This window comes from Pteronotus mesoamericanus, unplaced genomic scaffold (genome assembly GCF_021234165.1).
Source record: "Pteronotus mesoamericanus isolate MK-2021 breed Mesoamerican mustached bat unplaced genomic scaffold, CSHL_Meso_final contig_72, whole genome shotgun sequence".
Classification (NCBI taxonomy): Eukaryota; Metazoa; Chordata; class Mammalia; order Chiroptera; family Mormoopidae; genus Pteronotus; species Pteronotus mesoamericanus.
In genome coordinates this window covers 2,507,055-2,527,544 of record NW_026555242.1, presented here as the reverse complement: position 1 = coordinate 2,527,544, position 20,490 = coordinate 2,507,055, and the positions used below count along the sequence as shown (strand labels likewise).

At 48.2% G+C, this 20,490-nt stretch overlaps 1 protein-coding gene across 1 annotated transcript in view; it reads left to right on the top strand.

Moving 5' to 3' along the window:
• KATNIP (katanin interacting protein) overlaps nt 1–20,490 on the top strand; it is a 181,717-nt gene that overhangs the window by 48,155 nt on the left and 113,072 nt on the right. The window contains exons 3-5 of the mRNA XM_054582782.1: nt 1,046–1,122; nt 8,654–8,823; nt 10,372–10,469. Of these exons, the coding sequence (XP_054438757.1) occupies nt 1,046–1,122; nt 8,654–8,823; nt 10,372–10,469 (345 nt within the window). The remainder of the gene's footprint in view (nt 1–1,045; nt 1,123–8,653; nt 8,824–10,371; nt 10,470–20,490) is intronic.

Genomic DNA, 20,490 nt, shown 5'->3' with positions numbered 1-20,490 from the left:
CAACCTTTTGGTTCACAGGCTGACACTGAGTCCATTGAGCCACACCAGCCAGGGCCATATGTTACTTAAAATATGTGTAGTTTCATGAATTATACCTGTAAGAAGTTATATGGTCAGATTATGATTTTTGACATAATTGGGCTGCAAATGACAGAAAAGTCAGCTGAAACTGGTAGAGTCATAACTAAATTAGTCATGCCTAGATACTACTTCAGGCATGAGTGGATCCAGGGGCTTAGATGTCATTAGAAATCTCTCTCTGTCTCTCAGATCTGTTGTCTTTTCCACTGCTTAGCACTGCAGTGGAAAGAGAGCAGCTTTTCCCCAAGAGTATCAGCAAAGCCCAGGGCCGACTTTTAAGGGCCCAGCTAGGGTCATGGCTCAAGCCTAGATCAGTGAATTATTGTGGCTGGGGGAAGCACTATGTTGATAGGCTAGACCAAGTCCAAGGTCATGTGACCCAAGAGGAGAACAAAGGCACTTTCAAGGGCATCTGAGGAAACCAGTGAACTGAAAGAAAGGGCTGAATATTTCCCCGAAGGAAATCCAGAGTTCTGTTGCCAGAAGGGCAGGTGCAAAACCCCAAATGTCAGCTCTAAAGGGGCCTTCACTCTCTGAGTCATATTTTTGTAATGACTGAGTTGTTTATAGTAAGCACACATTTCTCTTGCAGTGGCATGAGAAAAATGAGATCCCCTCCGATTTGGGTTGCATCTGGTTATATCAGTTGAGAAAAGTTAATAATGAGTGGGAGAAGCCCAAATCTTGTTCAAACCCTTGATTTTCTTGAGCATAGGAGGAATGAACAGTGGCACTGGGGACCTGACCTTCTTTTCACAGATCACTGTTGTGTGTGTTCAAGACCCACTGGGGCACCAGACGGTCTCTGGGGCTCTGGGGCTCCAGAGTGACGCGCCTAGGGAGCCAAGCCTACGTCAAGGCCGGCTTCTGCCTCTCTGCCTCCCGTGCTGCGCGTGCTTTGTCTGGGCCTCAGCAAATGCTGCCCTGCTTTCCGATATCACACTGCTCTGTTTCTTCATTTCAGGGTTACACTAAGGACATGGTGACAGACTTTGATGAGAAACATGATGAGTATTTAATACTGCTTCAGCAGAGGAACCGGTAAGATGAAGCCACTCACCGGCAGCCCTTAATATTAGCCAAATAAAAACCCTAGTTAGATTTATTAACAGCATGCAGGCTCTGGTTCACATAGGAATGGGATGCAGTCCCCTCCACTCCGAGGCTGGGAATATCATCTGCAATGCCAGCTCCTTTTTCTCCATTCACTGATTTAATTGCATCTTTTGATTGAGCTGTAGCTAACTGTTCTACCTGTAAGTACTGCCCACCTCTTGCCTCCCTGTTTCTCTTCTGGGAGAAGGTGGGTTTGTCAAGAAAAGCTAGAATTGGGCAGGGCCTGTGCCTTAATCACTCGCATAGCCCAGTCTGTGATCTTACAGGCTGTGCCGGTCCTTTGAAGTCTGAGCTGTAATCATGCCTTGTTATATAAAGGCGGAGTCATTTTACATTTGTGTTTGAAGTTGGTCCATATGTCACTTAAAGTTAAATTAGTATGGATTTTGATTCTGGAATGTTGGTTCTTGAAGAAGCTGGCAGCAGATGGCTGCAGTGTTTAGTGACTGCAGTCAAAACAGGGTGGTCTGGTGTGAAAGAGGCATCGTGTCCTCAGTGCTGCGAAAATTTGCAAGGTGGCCGATGTTCATTTTCAGTTCACCGTGCTTTGTCTTCAGGCCTTGGGACCTTGCAGTAAGCGGGCTTTGCAAACTCAAATGCTAGGAGAGGCCAGACAGTGAGTGAAGCTGGCTCAATGGGGAGAATGGGCACCTGGAATTTTCACGTTCAAGTTGCTTGGCTCAGCCAGTTGCTTGTGGGAACATGGGCCCCAGAGTTCCTGTCCTCCAAGGTTGCCAGAGAAACGGGAAATCTGGGTTTGTGTTGTGAAACTGCCTGTCTTTTAAAGTGTTAATAATGAATTCAAATGAAAGCTTAAAACAAATGGAAGAACGCTGCAGGCCCCTGAAGGAGACCTGCAGGAGCGGGGAGGACTGGGTGCTACCGTGGGAATGAGCTTGTGGTCTTGTAGACCACATAGTCTAGGGGTTGTCATTCTGCATGTGGATTAAGCTCTTCTCTGACTAGCTGAATTCCCAGTTCTTGGAATCCCAGTGGAGAACTTCTGAATAGATAATTCTCCAGGACCAGCCAGAAATGCCTCCTTTGCTGGAAGGCTCTGTCCTCTGTGCCCAGCTGCTCTGCGCCCAACTCCCTCCAGCCCAGGGGCGACCTCCAACTAGAATAGTGGGAGGTTTGTGCTGATTAGCCCAATGTGGGGTTTTTAAAAAAAAAATTATCATTAATGCCCTGCGACACATTGATTTTTGTTCGGTTTCTGGCAGGCTGGATGGTGCTCCGAACACTTGCGTGATCGTTTAATCAAATAAATGTGACTTCTGTAGGAGGAGAGTGTCATATGAGCAATTTGCTTTGTATTAATCGGAGGATCAATAAGTGCATGATCAAAGAGATACCAGCCAATATACTGTGTAGGAGAATATCCAGTGACAGGGTTGTGGCACAAAGGCAATTAAAAATATATCAAAACTGAGCTGCCATAAAACTTGGGGGATGTGTTGTCACCAAGAGTGAGTTGGCTTGATGACAGGAAATTAGAAGGTAGAGCTAAAAAAAACCATCTCCAAGTGGAGACCTATGTAGAAGGGGAGTGCCCCTTTTCTGGAGTGCCAGCCACCTGCCAGGCGGCTCACTCCCATTACCATTTCATTTTATCCACACACTACCTGCCTGTGAGCCAGATACTGTTATTGCACCTATTTTACAGACAAGGAAGCAGAGGCCCAGTGCAGTGTGCCATTGCCCGCGGTCATGCAACCAGGCAGTGGTGGAGCTGGGCTGTACTTTTTCAACTATGTTTGGTTTGACATTGTCAAAAATGATCAAGAGGAGAGAAACCTGCCAGGGTAGCCAGTTCATTATGGAGGAAATTTGCAGGAATAAACTGCAGTTTACTTGGAAATCTAGTTACATGACTGGGTAGGAAACCAGCCTCTGAGCTTTACGCTGTGCCTAGAGGGAGATGAGAACCAGGCTGCTATCTGGGTTGCCTTGTGACGCGGGAAGGGGGGGTGCAGTCATTGGGGTGAGTTCTCAGGAGAGACCTGCCCAGAACACAGCTGCCCACAAGACACTGGGTGACATTATTCTTTTACTCACCCAGCAGGAGTTCACCGAATACCTTCTCAGTGCCTAGCATTACCACTAGGATGAGGAATGCTGTGATGAGGATGTCTCACAGTGTACTAGTGCTCCTGTACTGAAAGGTACAGAAACCCAGGGTAAATGGACTTTAAGCACCAAGGAAAATTACTGGCTCATGAAATAAAAACCCTGGATGTTATCTGGCTTCAGGAATGGTTGGATACAGGTACTCAAAATATGTCACCGATATCAGTCATTCTGCATCTCTTAGCTCTGTTTTCCCATGTTGGAGTCATCTCAGGCAGGTACTTCCCTCATGGAGGCCAAGGCAGCTCCTGGAAACCCCACATTTACATCCTATCTCAAGGGAGAGAGTACTTTCCTAATAGATCCAGCAAAAGCATTGATAAGGGCTCCCAGTGGTAAGACTGGGGCTGCATTTTCATTCCTGAGCTAATCACCCCCTTTGTCTGGTGAACTGGAATGGTCTGACTGGCTACTCCTTGGCCACCCATTAAGTTGGGGGTAGAGCGAGTAAGGAGTGGTTTAAGTAGGGAACTACGCGGAGGAAGAAGGGGATCTATTGGGCTGTGATTGGAAGATGGGGGGCAGGTGACAGGCAGGCAGAAAGAACAGGTGTCCACCACACAGCCCTTGCCCTGGAGGAACTCCCCAGTTATTGGCAAGTGAGCACCAGGCCACCTGTAAGTATGTCAGAAGGAGCAGAAAGCGGTCCTGTGCTCCAGGAGAGGCCCAGGGAAAGCTGGGAGATGAGGCATCCCAGTTTGCTCTGCACAAACTCTCCCGGAGAATGCTTAGTGGTTCTGGTCACTTGGCTTCCTGAAAGGTGTAATCATGCCCAACAGGATTCACGAGAGGGCAAGCAGAGTGATCAAAATGCTGAGATACGAGGAGGGACTGAAGAGCTACGACCGAGGGACCTGTAACGTACACCTCTCAGCTGTGGAGCGTGGGCCAGCTCCAGGAATCTGGCAGTTGTATAATTTGCTTTTGGAAAAGGTCTTTGGCAGAAACTTACAGGAAAACATGCCCATATGAGAGGTGAACCTACTGCCTCAAGAGGAAATTTAGGCAGAGAAGAAAGAGGAGAACCAGCATCCAGTGGGAGCATTGCACAGGCTGGTCTCTGAGCTGGAGCTTCAACCTAGTCTCCCATCCTATCCCCTTGACAACCTGGAGAGGAGTAGGCATTCTTGTCTCATTTCACAGAAGAGGAGACCTAGGGACTCGCCCCAGGCCATGCAAGCTGGGGAAACAGCAGAGCAGCCCAGTATGGAGTTTCGTCCTCCACCCACATGGACTGGGGTGGTGACACCCTAGAGAATCAACACCAGAGCCCCTGGGCCACCCAGGTTCTGGAAGGAATGGTAGGATGTTTGCACCGTTGCTCTCTACTTCTCTGTGCTTCGAGGCTGAACTCCAATGCTACCCCCTCCAACACCCACAACTGGGATTCACTGATCCTTCCTTGAACCCCCCTTGCTCAGAGCCCCTGTGGCATGATACCTGGTAAGGGGCAAGAAACACCAGAATGGGTGGCTGGGAGACAGGCTCTGGAGCCTTGCAGACCGGAATTTAAATCCTGGCTGCTTCCTCGGCTCTCTGACCTCGGACATGTTCATCTATAAAACAGGCCAATGGTAGGACTTAAATCCCAGGACCAGGAAGGATGAAGTGAGACCAGGTACTTGAAGGTCCACAGTAAGTCCACCACCCAAGCTTGATTTCTTCTTCATCATCTTCATCATTTTAATGTTAAACATGCCTTCTCCCTGAGCTGACAGCCAGATAGCCCTTGATTGCCTGACCCTTAGAGAACCCCTCAGTTGACTCTTTGGTTACCTGAGATCCGGAGGAGCCGTGTGGCTAGTCCACAGTCACGCAGCATCCTCAGTGCACAGAGACTGGGAATGTTCAGTCTTGAACCCAGTCACAGGTAGGTTCATGAGCAATGCGCTACCCACTCTTTGAGCTCAGCTAAGTCCTCTCACCATCTGGGTCCCCGCTTGGGCTCCGATCACCCAGCCATCAAGTGTGTCATGTTCTCTGTCGCTTCCCCATGACACTCTGTGCTCTAATTCCTGGTGTCTCCACTTCCTTGTCTGTACTAAAAAGATCTCTGTACAAATGACCTGAAGGTCAAAATGGGATAAAATAGAAACGATGACAGTTCTGTGCATTAGAAACATGGTAGCTGTGTTAGGATGTACACCTGTGCCTTCTCTCCTTGCTAGACCTCGAGTTACTAGGGGCCACTTTTTCCAGAAATAGGTCTCAAGAGTGTTCCTCCCTGTTCCTCCTACTCAGCGTGGACCTCCGCGCCCAGGGGCTGAGATTCTGATGAGGGAGAGGGAGAATGAAGGGACTCACAGGTGCTCTACTGTGCTGTGAAGAGAGGCACGTGCTGTGAAACAAACAAAACCTGAAAAAGAGCAGAGTGTAGCTAGGCAGCAGGGGAGCAGCAGCTCCATCTTCGGTAGGGCGGGGACTCAGTCAATTTTTCTGAATCCCCTTCACCTTGGGCTGCTTTTTATGCAAAGCAGGCTATCAATTTTTTTAAAACACCACTTTTCTTTGATGCTCCGTGAATATTACTGATGTACTCAGCTGCGGTAGAGGAGTTCCTTTAGCGATTCCTTTCACAGTTTGAATAATTATCTCCTCATTTATCAGCTTCATAAATCCACATTTTCATAAATTATCCTGCTTAAAAAGGGGCATGCGTGGGGTGCCAGCCCCAGATTCTGGGGACCGGGATGCCACCATAACCATTAAGGCAGTATCGGGAGCCACGGCGGCGGTCTCCAGAGGAAAGTTGAGGTGGGCGCTCTCTGCCAGGTGGTCAGATTCCATCTGCTCCTTCCATGCTGGGGCCTCCCAGGGCCCGGGCTCCCTGCGGCCCTCTCGCCCCTCTCTCCGGAGACTGCTGGTGCCTTGGAGGGAGCCCTGTGACTGTTTGCTCCTAGTGCGGCTTTGCTGTATTTGGAAATTGTCTCTTAGTTACTTGTGTTTTCCTTCGGTTTTATGCTGTTGCCCCACAGTCAGGCATCTCCCAGGCTTCCGAAGCTGGCAAGAGATAAACAGTCCGTAATAAATGTTTCTGCCACTATTGTTGAAAAGATGGATGTAGCAATAGCTCAAGAAACATTTAAAAACAAAGAAATCACCCATAATGCCACCACCCTACCTTAACAGCTGATTGAATTTTTACATTTATCATCTTCCATTCTGGGTCTGCAACCACACTTTTTTTTTCCAATTTTGCACTTACCACATATGTACCATTTTTATTCTGCCATTTCATCCCCCCTCCCCCCACTGAACAGATCCTAAACATTGCCCCATGGTTTGACAGATTCTTTATAATTATAATGGCTGCATGAGAGCTCAGGTTCTACTTTCCTGCTGTTGGACATTTGGGTTGCTTTCAGGGTTTTGTTATGACTGATCAGGAACAATTTGCCAGAATGTGCTTACTGGGCAAAGACCAAGCATAGGCATTTCTGTATTTTTATTTTACTTCTGAGAAGGTTCTATGAGTTACCAGCAGTGTCTAAATTTGCCACTTTTAACATCATCTCAGTAGCTGTAGAAGTTGCCTTTGCTGTGGTGAAGACTCGAGCCAAATTGCTTAAGTTTGCATCGTAGCTCTGCCGCCATACTAGCTGTGTGACCAGTTGGTTACTTAACCTCTCTGGACCTCAGTCCCCTTATCTATTAAATGGGGATAATAAATGCAATCACCTCATAGATAGTTGTGGCGAATAATGGCAATCCTCATTACTCACAGTATTTCATATTTGTGAATTCATCTGCTCACTAAAATGTATCTATAACTCCAAAATCAATACCTGAAGTGCTTTCACAGTCATTCAGAGACATTTGCAGATTGGCAAAAATTTAAGTGGCCAGCATGTTCTCAGCTGAGGTATAGAAGAAGGGGACACTGCCTTCTTGTGTCAGCTCTCACACTACAAGCAGGGTCCTTTTTGTGCTATACTTAGGGCCATGTTTTCCATATTCTTGTGCTTTTTGTTGGTGATCCTGCTGTTTAAACAGGCCACATGCATAGTGCTGAAGTGCTCTCTAGTGTTGCTAAGTATGAGACAGCTGTGATGTTTCTTATACGGAAAATACACGGTTTAGGTAAGCTTCATTCAGGAGTGAGTTAGTGTGCTACTGGCCATGAGTTCAATATTAGTGAATCAACTCTGTGTTAAATAAGGTGCCTTTCTACAGAAACACACATAAAGCAAGGTTATGTTTTGATCAGTTGGTGAAAACGTTGTGAACAGAGACTCATAGGAACCAAATCCTGTATTTTTGCCTAGGAACTATGGTTCACTGTTCACTAATTCTGTGTTTGCAGCAACTTTATAAAGTGTAACTACCAAGAATAATGCGACTTGAGTGTTGGTATAAAGCATTTGGAACAGAGTTTGGCATATGGTACACACCCTATATGTGATTAGTATTATTTTCTAAAATTTACATTTTGCCAATTTGGTAGGAACTAAATCACTGAGGAGGGAGGATGCACACCTGGTGCCATATTAGTTGTTTGTATTTCATCCTGTGCGGAAATAAATCTAGGTACGGGGTGCACACAGGTGTTTGTAATGCTACTGAAGGGTTTGGTGTCAGATGGGAGCAGCTCTGGGAGGCCGAAGAGGACACTGCACACCGCTCGGGACAGTGCGCCCGTGGGGCAGGGACCCAGCCGAGGGCGAGGCCGGGTTCAGAGAAGGCTGCCCTGGACAGCTGGCCGTGCTCAGGCCAAGGCCCTTTTAGCCTAAGGGCATGATAATCACATCATTAATCTCGAACAAAACCCTGCATTATATATTTTTAACTGCATCTGAATATAAAACGATGACAGTTGAGCTAACAGGGTGAGTGAGAGCACCTTTATTTACTGAAGCAAAAAATCAGTCTGCCTGGTCTGCCCGGTCTACTGAAGGGTTTCAGATTTGTTGGTGTGTTATGTGAAATCTCCCTCACAGAGGCTTAGCCCCTAAATCACGTTTGCTGCTGCGCCGAACCAAGCACCGTCGTCCACACCAAGTAGAAATGCCCGACATTGGGACTGTCCCTGGAGAGCCAGGCTGTGTGGCAGCAGTGCACACATGCCTGCTTTCTCTCTCGGCCACTATGGGACAAGGGTGTGTGCCTTCGTTTTTTGCTAACGTGCCATTGAGCCTCAGAATAAAATCAGAAACAGCCTTCCCCTTGCGGCTTCCTTGTGTGTAATGGGCTTCTCAAGGTTGCAGACGAACAGCTGGGGACCCGCCACGTAGACACTGATGACCAGAGCAGCAGTTCTGTCCCCGTGTGGGGGTGGGTGGTGGCCCAGGCTCATATAATGAAGATCAAGCAACCACTTCTCTTCCAGAATATTAAAGCATTTGAAAACCAAGGACCCCATGCAATTGAGATTAGAGCACTTGGAGCAGGGCTTCTCTGTCTACGTCAATGGGGCCAATTCTGAAGTGAAGACATCACCGCGGAAAGCCGTCCACTCCGACTTCTCCAGGAGTGCCTCACATGCTGAGGGGACACACGGTGAGCGCAGGTCCTTCCTGGCTAAGCGACAATTCTGTTAACTAATTAGGAACCATGGAGCCACATCCTATGCACATAAACTTACCAGCAAATAACTAGTTTACCTGTACAAATTAACTACGCCCATTTGGCCAGAAAGAAAGAGTGAGAGAGAGAAATCCTTTTTTATTTCTTTTAAAACCAGTCTTGGCCTCTACTACCCCAACGCAAAGGTGGTCAGATCAGCAAATTCCTGGCTTTTACATTTCCTAGGTCTCAAGTGCCTTAATTTGAGGAAACGTCTAGGATAATTTTGACTACACCCGATTTTTGCTTGATATGTCTTGTTTTCAGTATCTAATCACTGTTTTGATGCCATTGTTCATTTTTTAATTTAGTTATTCCATACTCTGCATACTTTAAACAATTTTTGTGTGTCCTATAATAAAAGCATGGAAAGTCTGTGAAGAAGAATAGAAAACACCCAACCTGTGGCAGGCCCAGCATAGTTCCTGAAAATGATTTGGTGGTTGAATGAATGAGGTGGCAGAACACATGGAGGCAGGTCCCAACTGGCTGTGTTACTTTGGGAAAGCCATTTGGTTTCTCTGTGCCTTTGTTTCTTCATCTTTAAAATGGGACTAAGGAGGGTGCCTGTCCTCAGGGTGGCAGAGTGCCCTTCAAAGCAAGCTGCTTTGCCTAAAAGGTCAGTGTGCCATGAGTTACAAGAAGAGAAGTTGGAATGAGGCAAAGCTGAGTTTGAACCCTGTTCTGCCACTTGCTAGCCCTGAGGCCTCTGGCAAATGGGTCGTCTTTGACCTTCAGTTTCCTCTTCTGTAAAATGGGAATAATTACGCCCACCTTGCAGGCTTGCCAGGAAGATTGAATGGCACAAGAAATGTAAAGTTTCCGGCGCACAGTAATCTTGATTTGTGTTCTTACCACAGGTGTGGTAAAATCCCAAGCCGTTAATAGGCACTGAAAGTCCAAACAACTCCAAGATGATAAAAGGAGAAAGTAATGGTCCAGAACCTTCCCTGGTAGAGTTACTGTGGTTTATTTGAGAGTTTAGCATGAGCTCCCTAGCCCCCAGGGCAAAGAGGAAAAGGGGATGGCCCTCCTAGGTTTCCTGGTGGAGGATCCCTTGATCTGCTAGTTAGGAGAAGCAGGCCTTTCCGAGCCTAGATTTCAGGGACGGGTACATAACAGGAGTCTCCGTGCTTGGGCCACCAGAAGCCCCTTCACTCATTTCATACACAGCTTTCCCCTCTTTTACACAAATGCAGGACTGTTGTGCACATTGTCCTGTACCTTGGAGATTGTTCCATTTGTAAATAGACCTGCTCCATTTGGCTGTACATTATTATAGGTATTACTATCATTCCATTTTTGCTGGGCTTTTAGATTGTTTTCTAATGCTTTGTTGCTACAAACGGTGCTGCAGTGAATAACTTCACATACAGGATTGTGGGCAAACTGATGTGTATTTAAATATAAGTTATAAAACTGCCATCAGTGAGAGCTTTTCATCAGTGCCTCACCAAGTCTCCTCCCTCATCTCTGGTGCAGATTGTGGACGAAGAACCCTGTTTCAAGAAGCTGAAGAAGCTTTAAGACGCCATTCGCGCACAGCCCCCAGCAAAGTCCAGCGCCGCGGATGGCACCAGGTCCGGAAACGCTGGGCAGAGTCAAGACCAAGGCCCCATCTCACAGTTTAGAATAAGGAGTGGGGTTATTGCGGGAACAAAAATATAATTGGGGCGTCAGGAATCTCTGTGGGCAGTGGTGGGTCTGGCTGGGCACCGCAGCGGTGCCCGCTCTGCATGTGGCTCTGGCCTCTGGAGAACGGAGGAGCCTGTGGGAGCCTTCAGCCCCTCTCGGCATGTTCTTCTCTTCTGGAGTGTCACAGGTCAGGCTCACAGCCCTGTTATGATGACTCACTCATATCGTTGTTTTTTACTGAGTACCTACCACGTGTCAGGCACGGTCTTAGATGCCAGGGAAGTGGTGGGTGAATAAGACAGCACCTGCCCCACAGACCTGAGATGCAACTTTGGTTGCTGCCGAGGCTGCTGCCGCCAGCCTCTTGCATTTTTGAGCCCCTATTGGGTACCAGGCATGGGCTCAACTCCCGTGTAACTCCTTCCCTTTGCCCCAAGAGCAGGCCTGGAGGGTAACTTCCAATGTCCTTCCTCTTTTAAAGGAGCTGAGGAGACAAATGCTCGAAAAAGTTACATGAGCTTTCCAAGGTCAACTGCCAAGAAGTGGCAGAATCAAGACTCAAACCCAGATCTTTGGCCGCGTGCTCAGTATTCTTGCCCATATAGTCCGTAAACCTTACCTTGTAATTATTTGCACCTTATCAGGGAGCAGTATGTTACAACTCCCACTGCATGATCAAATCGCCTGGCAGGTTTTTAAAATACTGATGCTCAGGCCCTGCCCCCAGAGATTCTGACTCCCTTGGTCTGAGGTGAGGCTTAAGCAATGGTATCCACCATTGCTTAATTATTAATTGCTTGGTGAGCACTTTTTACTTCTGTGCTCACCAAGATTGGAAAGTACTGCTTATAACATTTTGCATTGTACAATATGTGTGGGTCTACAAGCAAATACATATACTTTATTGGACCATCTTTGTAATAACACTGTAGGTCTATAAATATCTTCATTGTGCCATTAAAGAAATTGAGGCCCAGAGAGGTAAGGTGACTCGCTCAGGGTAACACTGCTACCAAGGGAGAAGGGTAGGCTGAGGTTTCAACCCTGGAACTGTGGCTCCAAATCCAGTTGTCCTCCGCTTCTCTGCAGAGACATCTGTGGGTCTCCGATTGAAAGGGGAAGGGTGTTCCTGCTAGTGCCAGCGAGCAGGGCCTGCAGGGCACAGAGCCTGGAGGCCTGTCTCCTCAGCAACGAATGCTAATTTCTCATTAATGAGGCCATTCTCCACTTCTCCCTTCAGACCATCCTTCTAGTTGTTCTGAGTACCTTCTATTATCTGGAGCCATATTTGCATCTTAGACTGTGACTTAATGGCTGCCCCAGAATCTGTGTAATTTAAAAGACTTGGCCTAAGATTGATTAGCATCCCTCCCCAGTCTCTCCCTGTGGTCCCACCCTTCGCAGGGCCTAATCATGGCAAATTTCCTGGCTTCCTGATGCTGTGAATGCTGTAATTATCCTTCAGTACCATATCAGTCAGGGGTCAGCCAGCACCTAACAACTGAGACCACTCAGGCCATTTTAATCCAAAATGAGTTGTAACGCAGGGAATCTGGTGCTTACCAAATCCTTGGGCTGGCGGAGGATGGGCTGTGAGCCAGGCCTCCAGGCAGGGCAGGAGCAGCCAGAAAAGCTGCTGTCTGGGACACAGGGAACATGGGGGGATCAGCATCAGGAATGAGGAAGCTACCTCTGCACCCTGGGCCTCAGAGTGACACTGCTTGCTAGAGGAACACTGTGAAGAAAGACCCTGTCTAGCCAAGGTGGGACATTGTTGAAAAACCCATTGCGTCTGCTGTTGCTTCCAGCTCACTTCTGCTTTCCCTGCCTTGCGTGAGGCCAGCTGATGGGCTCCCCTAAGTCACATCCAGGACCCCAGCTGAAAGGGAGTCTGGGGAAATGCAGTGTCTGGCTTCCTGGCCCCTCCTGAACAGGAAGGCATCTTAGGGGAAAGTGGAATGGCTCCTGGGGGTCATCCTACTGCCCACCGTTACTGACCAGACCAACTCCGCTCCACCCTCACACAGTCCTCTGGGACCAAGAGATCTAGACAAACTGGGGAGCGTTCAGTGATGATGAGTGGACTAGAAGCCGTGTCATGAAAGAAATCATCCATTAATTGAGCAAACATTTATTACCATGGGCCAGGCACCGGGCAAGGCTCTGGGGTTAAAAGCAAAAAATCAAATAAGGCTCTGTGCCTGCCCTGGAAGATCCTACTGCAAGGCCATGGGAACTGCTAACGTGGGAGGAAGGTATGACAGCTGTTTTCAAACACACGGAGGACCAGCCTGGTGGACTCCAAAGTTAACAACTTCAAGCCTGTGGGCCAAACTTGCCCCCAGATAATGTTCTTTGAACTCACGGTTTAAAAAGATTTTGTCACTTGCTAACATTTAAATTCAAAAGATTTTATATAATTTTTAAGAAGCTCTGTTTCTGCTTCTCTAGAAAAATGGAAAGATCTGGCCCCTAGGCTGGGCTGCCCTCCCAGCAGGCAGCCACTAGGGGGAACCCAGAAGCAGCCTCCCCAGTTAGGGCACAAACCCGCCTGTTTGCTGCAGTTTCCACCCCTCCCTTATGAACCCAGAGCTGAGGCCCAGTGGTACTTACAGTTTGTTATCTGCTCTGCTACTATTTCTCATACACCTTTCCATTTCCCATCTGCTCTTTGGGACATTTCAACCTGTGATGTGGCCATTGGGAGTAGAAGGGAAAAGGCGTTGGCATCAGGCAAACTCTTTACTAGCTGTGTGCCTTGGAGCTGGCAATGTGACCTGTCTGAGCTTTGGGCTCATCATCAAAAAACCTTCCAGGGCTTCTGGGAAGAATGTGTTCACAGTGTAGTCCATAGGTGGTCCATCAGCGGGGGCTGACTGCTTGTGCATCAGGTAGGACCCTTTGGCAGCAGGTGACAGACAAGTCCAGAGAAGTGGTTAAGAGCACAGACTCGGGCAAGACGCCCAGGTTTACAGCCTCGGCTGCACCACTTACTCATTGTATGGTCCTAGATGAGTTGTTAAGCCTCTCGGTGCCCATTTTTTCAAGTAATAATGGTACCTGTCTCATAGGGTAGGTAATGAGGATTGAATGAGCCAATGTTTGATGAGGGTTTCAAGCAGCACCCGGCACAGAGGAAGCTGTCAGTAAATATACAACTGTTGTAATCAGTGCAAGAGCAGATGCTGAAGGCGGGCTGCTTGGAGACATCAGCCTCTTTACTGTTCACCCATTTAGTCCTTCGTTCATTCTGTGACCATTTATAGGGCATCTATTAAATTCTGGACACCTGTAGGTGCAGTGGTCAGAGCAGTGAGTGAAGCAAGCCAGGCCCGCTCTCTGGGAGCTCCCATTACTGGGCATGGGCAGAGAGGCCAAGGACCAAAAGCAAGCAAATAAACAAAGGCCGTGAAGGACAGGAGAGAATAGAATGAGATGGACAGTGCCTGTGGGGAGAGTCACTTTAGAGAGGGTGGGCTGCAGAGCTTCCCCACGGGCCACGTCTGAGCTGAGCCCTGAAGATGAGATGGAGCCACTCCAGGAAGGTCTGGAGGGAGAGTCTCCCAGTTGATGGAACAGCAAGGACAATAGGAAGTAAGGTCAGGGTGAAAGGAGGCGGGGGTGGCCCGTGCACAGAGGTGGAGAGGGCTGGTGTGAGGGTGGGGGTCATGGGTCAAGGGACTGGATCGCACTGTGCCTGGGAGATCCCTGGAAGGAATTTGGATTTTATTTTAAGTGTGAGGAATTCCCTGGAGGGTTTTCAGTAGGAGAGTGACATGTTTGGGCTTATGTTTTGGAAAGACCTGCAGCTGCTAGGTGTAGAAGGGCCGCTGACAGGGCCAGGTGGCTGCGGGGGACCAGGCGGGAATATTTGAAACAGGGCTTTCTGGGAGCCTAATTCAGTCTTTTTTTTTCCTCTACCAACCTTCCCCAGTCTCCACCCTTGTATCCCTATTCCCTACTCCCAGATTTTGCTATCACTTCAGCTTTCCTGACCCATAGGGCCTTCTCTATGTCAGTTTTCTTTTTTTTTTTTTTAAGATTTTATTCATTTATTTTTAGACAGGGAAAAAGAGGGAGAGAGGGAGGGAAACATCAATGTGTGATTGCCTCTCACACACCCCAACTGGGGACCTGGCCTAAAACCCAGGCATGTGCCCTGACTGGGAATCGAACTGGAGACCCTTTGGTTCGGCAATCACCGAGCCGGCGCTCATTCCACTGAGCCACACCAGCCAAGGCTCTCTGTCAGGTTTTCATTCCCTCAGTATTTGTCTGTTGCCATTTTCCATGGGAGAGACCGTCTGATTCTTTCAGTCTATCTTTGTTACTTGGGTCATGGCCTGGACACAGGGTCAGTCTGGACAGGATGCTTGCTACCGCCTGGAGGCGGGGGCCGGGTCTGACGATTCAAAGCCTGCCTGCCCTAGAGCTATCGCTGAGTGGGGACTGAGTCCCCTTGCTTCCATCGGGTAGACTGTCCACCAGATAGTAAATGGACTCCATGTGCCAACTGCACTGTTACTGTCTTGAGGAAGAGACTGGATTGGTTCCCTTCGGCCACAAGTAGTGGAGTTAAGAAGCAAGATTCTCCATGATGGAAAGTACTTGGGGACGGATTTTGGGTGTGTGTAGGATAGAGATGAAGACAGTCTCTCTACCCTTTGGAATGGGCTCCATTTTCCTTGGAGGCAGCCAGGGCCAGGCAGAGTTGTCAAGGTAGCAAAGTCTCCACTGGCCAGCGGTGGCCAATTCTCGAAAGCTACCCCATCACGAGAGGGACCACAGCCCCCACCCCCATCCTTTGGTTACTCTTGTACCCAGTAGGAGGGACAGGTGGGGCCAGTCAGCTTGTGCATGTGCACTGGCCAGGTCAGCAGAGGACAACGGTCACAGCGCACAGGGAGCCCTGCCGTCCATCTGCTCCTCGCTGCACCCCTGCACTCTCCACCCTGTTTTTGTGCCCTTTTTCTCAGTGTCCTCTCCTAGACTCGCTTGAGTCACACACCCCCTTCCCACTGACCAAGCCCAAAACCTTTGACTCTTCCAGTAGAATAAACTTTCCTTCTTAGGGTCTTGCCCAGCGGCTAGGAAGCACTTTGGGTAGAGCTACCCTTGGAGGGACAGGCTGCCTTAGGCTCACTGGCCTGTGGACCCCTGGATTACGAAGTCACAGTCAGCCAAACACTGGCCGAGAGGATGACCAGCTCCACATGGGAAACCCTTCTCGGGACTCTCCAGTTCTGGGGGATCCCGGGAAGTGAATGGTGTTGCTTTGTTGGGCTCCTGAGCTGCCACCTGCACTGTGGAATGTCTCGTGGTGATAAATGGCCTCTGGTTGGTACTGTCCTTTTCCCCCCACTACTTCTTGGCCTTAGATCTTTCTGCTGCTATCCTTGGATTAAGATTTATGGCTTCCTTGGCCTTGTAATACGTGGGTGGACAGCGGCCTAATCAACAGAGCTGTCGTTTACCAAAAGCTGTCAGATTTGATGAAAGTCATCAGCTCTTAGCATTAAATTGGTAGCGAAGGGATTGGCCTTCCAGCAATTTACTGTAGGGTGGGCTTTCCTTAAAGGCCTGAAAAGCAAGTTCATTGCAATTATTACGGCAAAGGCTTTGCTCTCGCCCCACTGTTGTATCTGGTTTCCTGTTGTGGGCTAGGCAGCTTAAGCACCCCCAGGAAAGCTCACAAGTGAAAATGTGAAGCGTGGGGCTCCCTTTCCTTTGTTTTACTCTCTCTGAGTTTTGAAAACCCCTGCAGTGAGCACAATAAATGAAACAACCCATAAAGCTTCGGCCTTTACAGTGACCTTGCATGATACAGAGTGTCGAGCACTATTATTTGTGAGAGATCAGACAAATCCGGGAAGAATACATCAAATGAGGTAGATTTACTCCCCACCCCTAGCCTGCCTTTGTCAGTGTCTTTAGAACTCTCCTACCTCTAGAGGGAGCCATTTACATATCACACAACCTACACAACCACAGGGCAGCCCCGGCCTTGATCTTTTTTTTTCTTCTAATTGACAGTAAGCTTTAATGCATACCTCCTAGGACACTCTGCTAAGAGAGGGGCAGCAGCTACTCACAAATACCCTGAGCATGACACAGGCTTGAGTGTGGCTGAGCATAAAAGAAGCTGGTCTTGGGCTGGCAGACTGGAACATGGATATTTGGATGTTGGGGCTTTTAAATTCTGGGCTGGTCTCTGGCTGACACTACCGAGGTCTATCTGAGTCTGGGTACTGCAAGTGGGCAGGAGAGAGCAGCTGTTTAGAAACACCCACTTGGGCTAGAGCAGCGTGCCAGGCAGGGGGCCGGCCAGGAGTTTGGGCATCATCCTTGCGAGGGTGTGAAGGTGGAAGGCAGGGACCTGGCTTGCCCGGGGGTTGGGTTGGAATCTGGCAGCCCGGTCCTTTTCATGGGGAGGTGGGCATCACCGTGTGGGCAGGGATGCCCTTCCATCTTCTCCCAGTGGTGGCAGAGGCGCCTCCCTGGAGCTGAGGCGGGGGAGCCTGCCAGATGGAAGGACTATTTATTCCCCTCTCTGGTACCCACTCAGCATTTAGAAACCCTTCCTGGATCATATTAATTTTGTCACATGTTGCTTCATAAACACCTCCTTCCATTATATGTGCTATGTGAACTTGACAGGCCAGGGCATTGGTTTTTAATTTTCTTTCTTATATCTTGACATGTATGCAGTCAGTACTTAGTGAGGACTTGCTGATTAAGTGCCTTCATGCCTACTGCAAACCTATCTCCAGACATCTTGGTGAGGTGAGCAGTTGTGCTAAGCTCTTGGGAAGGGAGAGGGATACTGGAGAAAGGGAGGATGGGAAAGCTGCAGAAGAGAGTGTGGCGCATGAGCGCTCCTTCTGGGGCGCCACAGCTCTTTCTCATGTTTATAACTCAGGTCAGACCAACAGAGCAGCATGAGTTCCAACTCTCTTACTTGCCAGTGAGACCGCAATTCAGGCATGGCTGGATCCAGGTGCTCAGACAGTGTAGTAGGCTCTTCTCCATCTTCCAACTGTGCTTTTCCCCGTGTTTCTCTGTGTGGTGCCAAGATGGGCAGCAGCAGCTCCCAACTTACATTCTGCCTCCTGCCATTGGATGACTCTGGCTCCCCTGAACCAATTACCCGTTCACTGTGGGCCAGAGGGGTCTAATACTCAGATTGGCCAGGCCTGGGTCATGTGCTCCACCTGCCCCTGGTCTCTGTTTCACGTGAACACTTGGATTGGGGTTTGGGAAGGGAGGATATACCAAAAGAAAAAAGGTGCATTTTTTAAATCCTCACCTGGGGACATGCTCACTGATGATATTTATTTTTTAAGTATATTTTATTGATTATGCTATCACAGTTGTCCCATTCTTTTTTTTCTCCCCTTTATCCCCCTCTGCCTGGTACCCCCATTCCCTCCAGCATTCCCCCCTGCCCCTTAGTTCATGTCCATGGGTCATAGATATAAGTTTTTCAGCTTGTCCATTTCCTATATTATTCTAAACCTCCCCCTGTCTATTTTGTACCTACCAATTATGCTTCTTATTCCCTTTACCTTTTCCCCCATTCTCCCTGCGCCCCCATAACCCTCCATGTGATCTTCATTTCTGTGATTCTTTTCATATTCTAATTGTTTCCTTTGTTTGTTTGCTTTTAGGTTCATTTGTTGATAGTTATGAGTTTGTTGTCATTTTACTGTTCATAGTTTTGATCTTCTTTTTCTTAGATAAGTCCCTGTAACATTTCATAAAATAAGGGCTTGGTGATGATGAACTCCTTTAACTTGACCTTATCTGGGAAGCTCTTTATCTGCCCTTCTATTCTAAATGAGAGCTGGATAGAGTATTCTTGGATGTAGGCCCTTGCCTTTCATGGCTTTGAATACTTCTTTCCAGCCCCTTCTTGCCTGCAAGGTTTCTTTTGAGAAATCAGCTGATAGTCTTATGGGAACTCCTTTGTAGGTAACCCTCTCCTTTTCTCTTGCTGCTTTTAAGATTATCACCTTATCTTTAATTTTGGATAATTTAATTATGATGTGTTTTGGCATGTTTTTCTTTGGGTCAAACCTTTCTGGGACTCTTAGAGCTTCCTGGACTTCTATGTCTATTTCCTTCACCAGATTGGGGAAGTTTTCCTTCATTATTTTTTCAAGTAAGTTTTTAATTTCTTGATCTTTTTCTTCTCCTTCTGGCACCCCTATGATTCAGATGTTGGAACGTTTAAAGTTGGCCCAGAGGTTCCTAAGCCTCTCCTCATTTTTTTAAATTCTTGTTTCTTCATTCTGTTCTGGTTGAAAGTTTATTTCTTCCTTTTGTTCCAAATCATTGATTTGAGTCCTGATTTCCTTCCATTTACTGTTGGTTCCCTGTATGTTTTTCTTCATTCCCCTGTATAGCCTTCACTGCTTCCTTTATTTTGTAGCCATACTCATTTCTGTGAGCATCCTGATTATCAGTGTTTTGAACTCTGCATCTGATAGGTTGGCTATCTCCTCATTACTTAGTTATTGTTCTGGAGTTTGAGCTCTTCTTTCATTTGGGCCATATTTCTTTGTCTCAGTGCTCCTGTTACATTGTAAGGGGTGGAGCCTTATTTATTCACCAGGGCGGGGCAACCCACTTTCCTGTGTTGTGGCGCTGTATGTGGGGGAAGAGTCAGAGAGGGAACAATGCCAGTTGCTTGGCTCTTGCCCCGCTTTCAAGAGACTGCCAGTTTCTCCTGCCACCACAACCCCCACATGTTTTTAAAGCCAGAGGCTCTGAGGCCTTATCTTGCCTGTGCTGGAACCCTGAGAACCCTGTCTCACTCCCCAGTTGTTCCTCCTGATTTATCCACATGCGAATGTGGGACTGCCCTGGGGCCAGCAGCGGCAGCTGCTGCCTCACCGCCTGGGTCCACCAGCCACCACCTTGCCATGTGTCCTCTCCTCCCTGGCTGCCCGTCTCTGCCCCTCCCACTGGTCTGGATGAATATTTCTTTAACTCCTTGTCAGACTTCCATACAGTTCGATTTTCTAGCAGTTTTGGTTGTTTTTTGTTTTTAAATTGGTTGTTTCCTTCTTTTGGTTGTGCCAGAAGGTGAGGTGTATCTATATACACCTCCATCTTGGCCAGACTCCCCACTTATTGATTTTACAGAGAGAAGAAAGAAAGGAGAGAGAGAGGAAGGGAGAGAGAGAGGAAGGGAGAGAGAGAAGGAGAGAAACATCGATGCGAGAGAGAAGTATTGATCAGTTGTTCCCCATATGTGCCCAAACCAGAGGCCAAACCTACAACCTAGCCATGTGCCCTGACTGGGTATCAAACCTGTGACCTTTCAGTTTATGGGATGATGCTCCAACCAACTGAGCCACACCAGTCAGGGCAGGGTGCTTTTGTCAGAAGGTAGGGGAATACATGCTGGATAGACAGAAACAATAGCACACACCACAAAACTCTCTAGATGGCATGCTACTTAAACTTAATGTGCATAAAAATCACCTGGGGTCCTGTTAAAATGCAGATTCTGGTTCCCAGCTCTGAGACGGAGCTTGAACTTCTGCATTTCTCACAAATCCTCCAGGGGAAGCCAGTTCTGCTGCTCCATAGATGGCACATGGAGTAGTAAGGCCCTGGTTAAAACCCTCCCTGTTTAGGCAGAGGAACAGCAACCCATGGAGGGGCCTGGCTGTGTCCCAGGCCTGGGCCCCTTGCCCAGTTAGGCTCCCTCTGCGCCATTCCCCCACCTTGTCTCTTGTACTGGTTTCAGCATTTGGGCAGCTATTGAGTGGTTCCTGGGAAGGAGGGTGGGGCACACTCTCCTTGAAGGTGTGATGGAAAATCCATCTCTGTGATGAAATTCAAAGCTTTTATAGCTTCATCTTGGCCCGAGGCAGGAAGGCCTTCAGGAGTCTCCTGGTCTGGGAGCCCCAGGTTTTATGTGCCCCGGGCAGTGCTTACCTTCCATGGGCCCCGCTG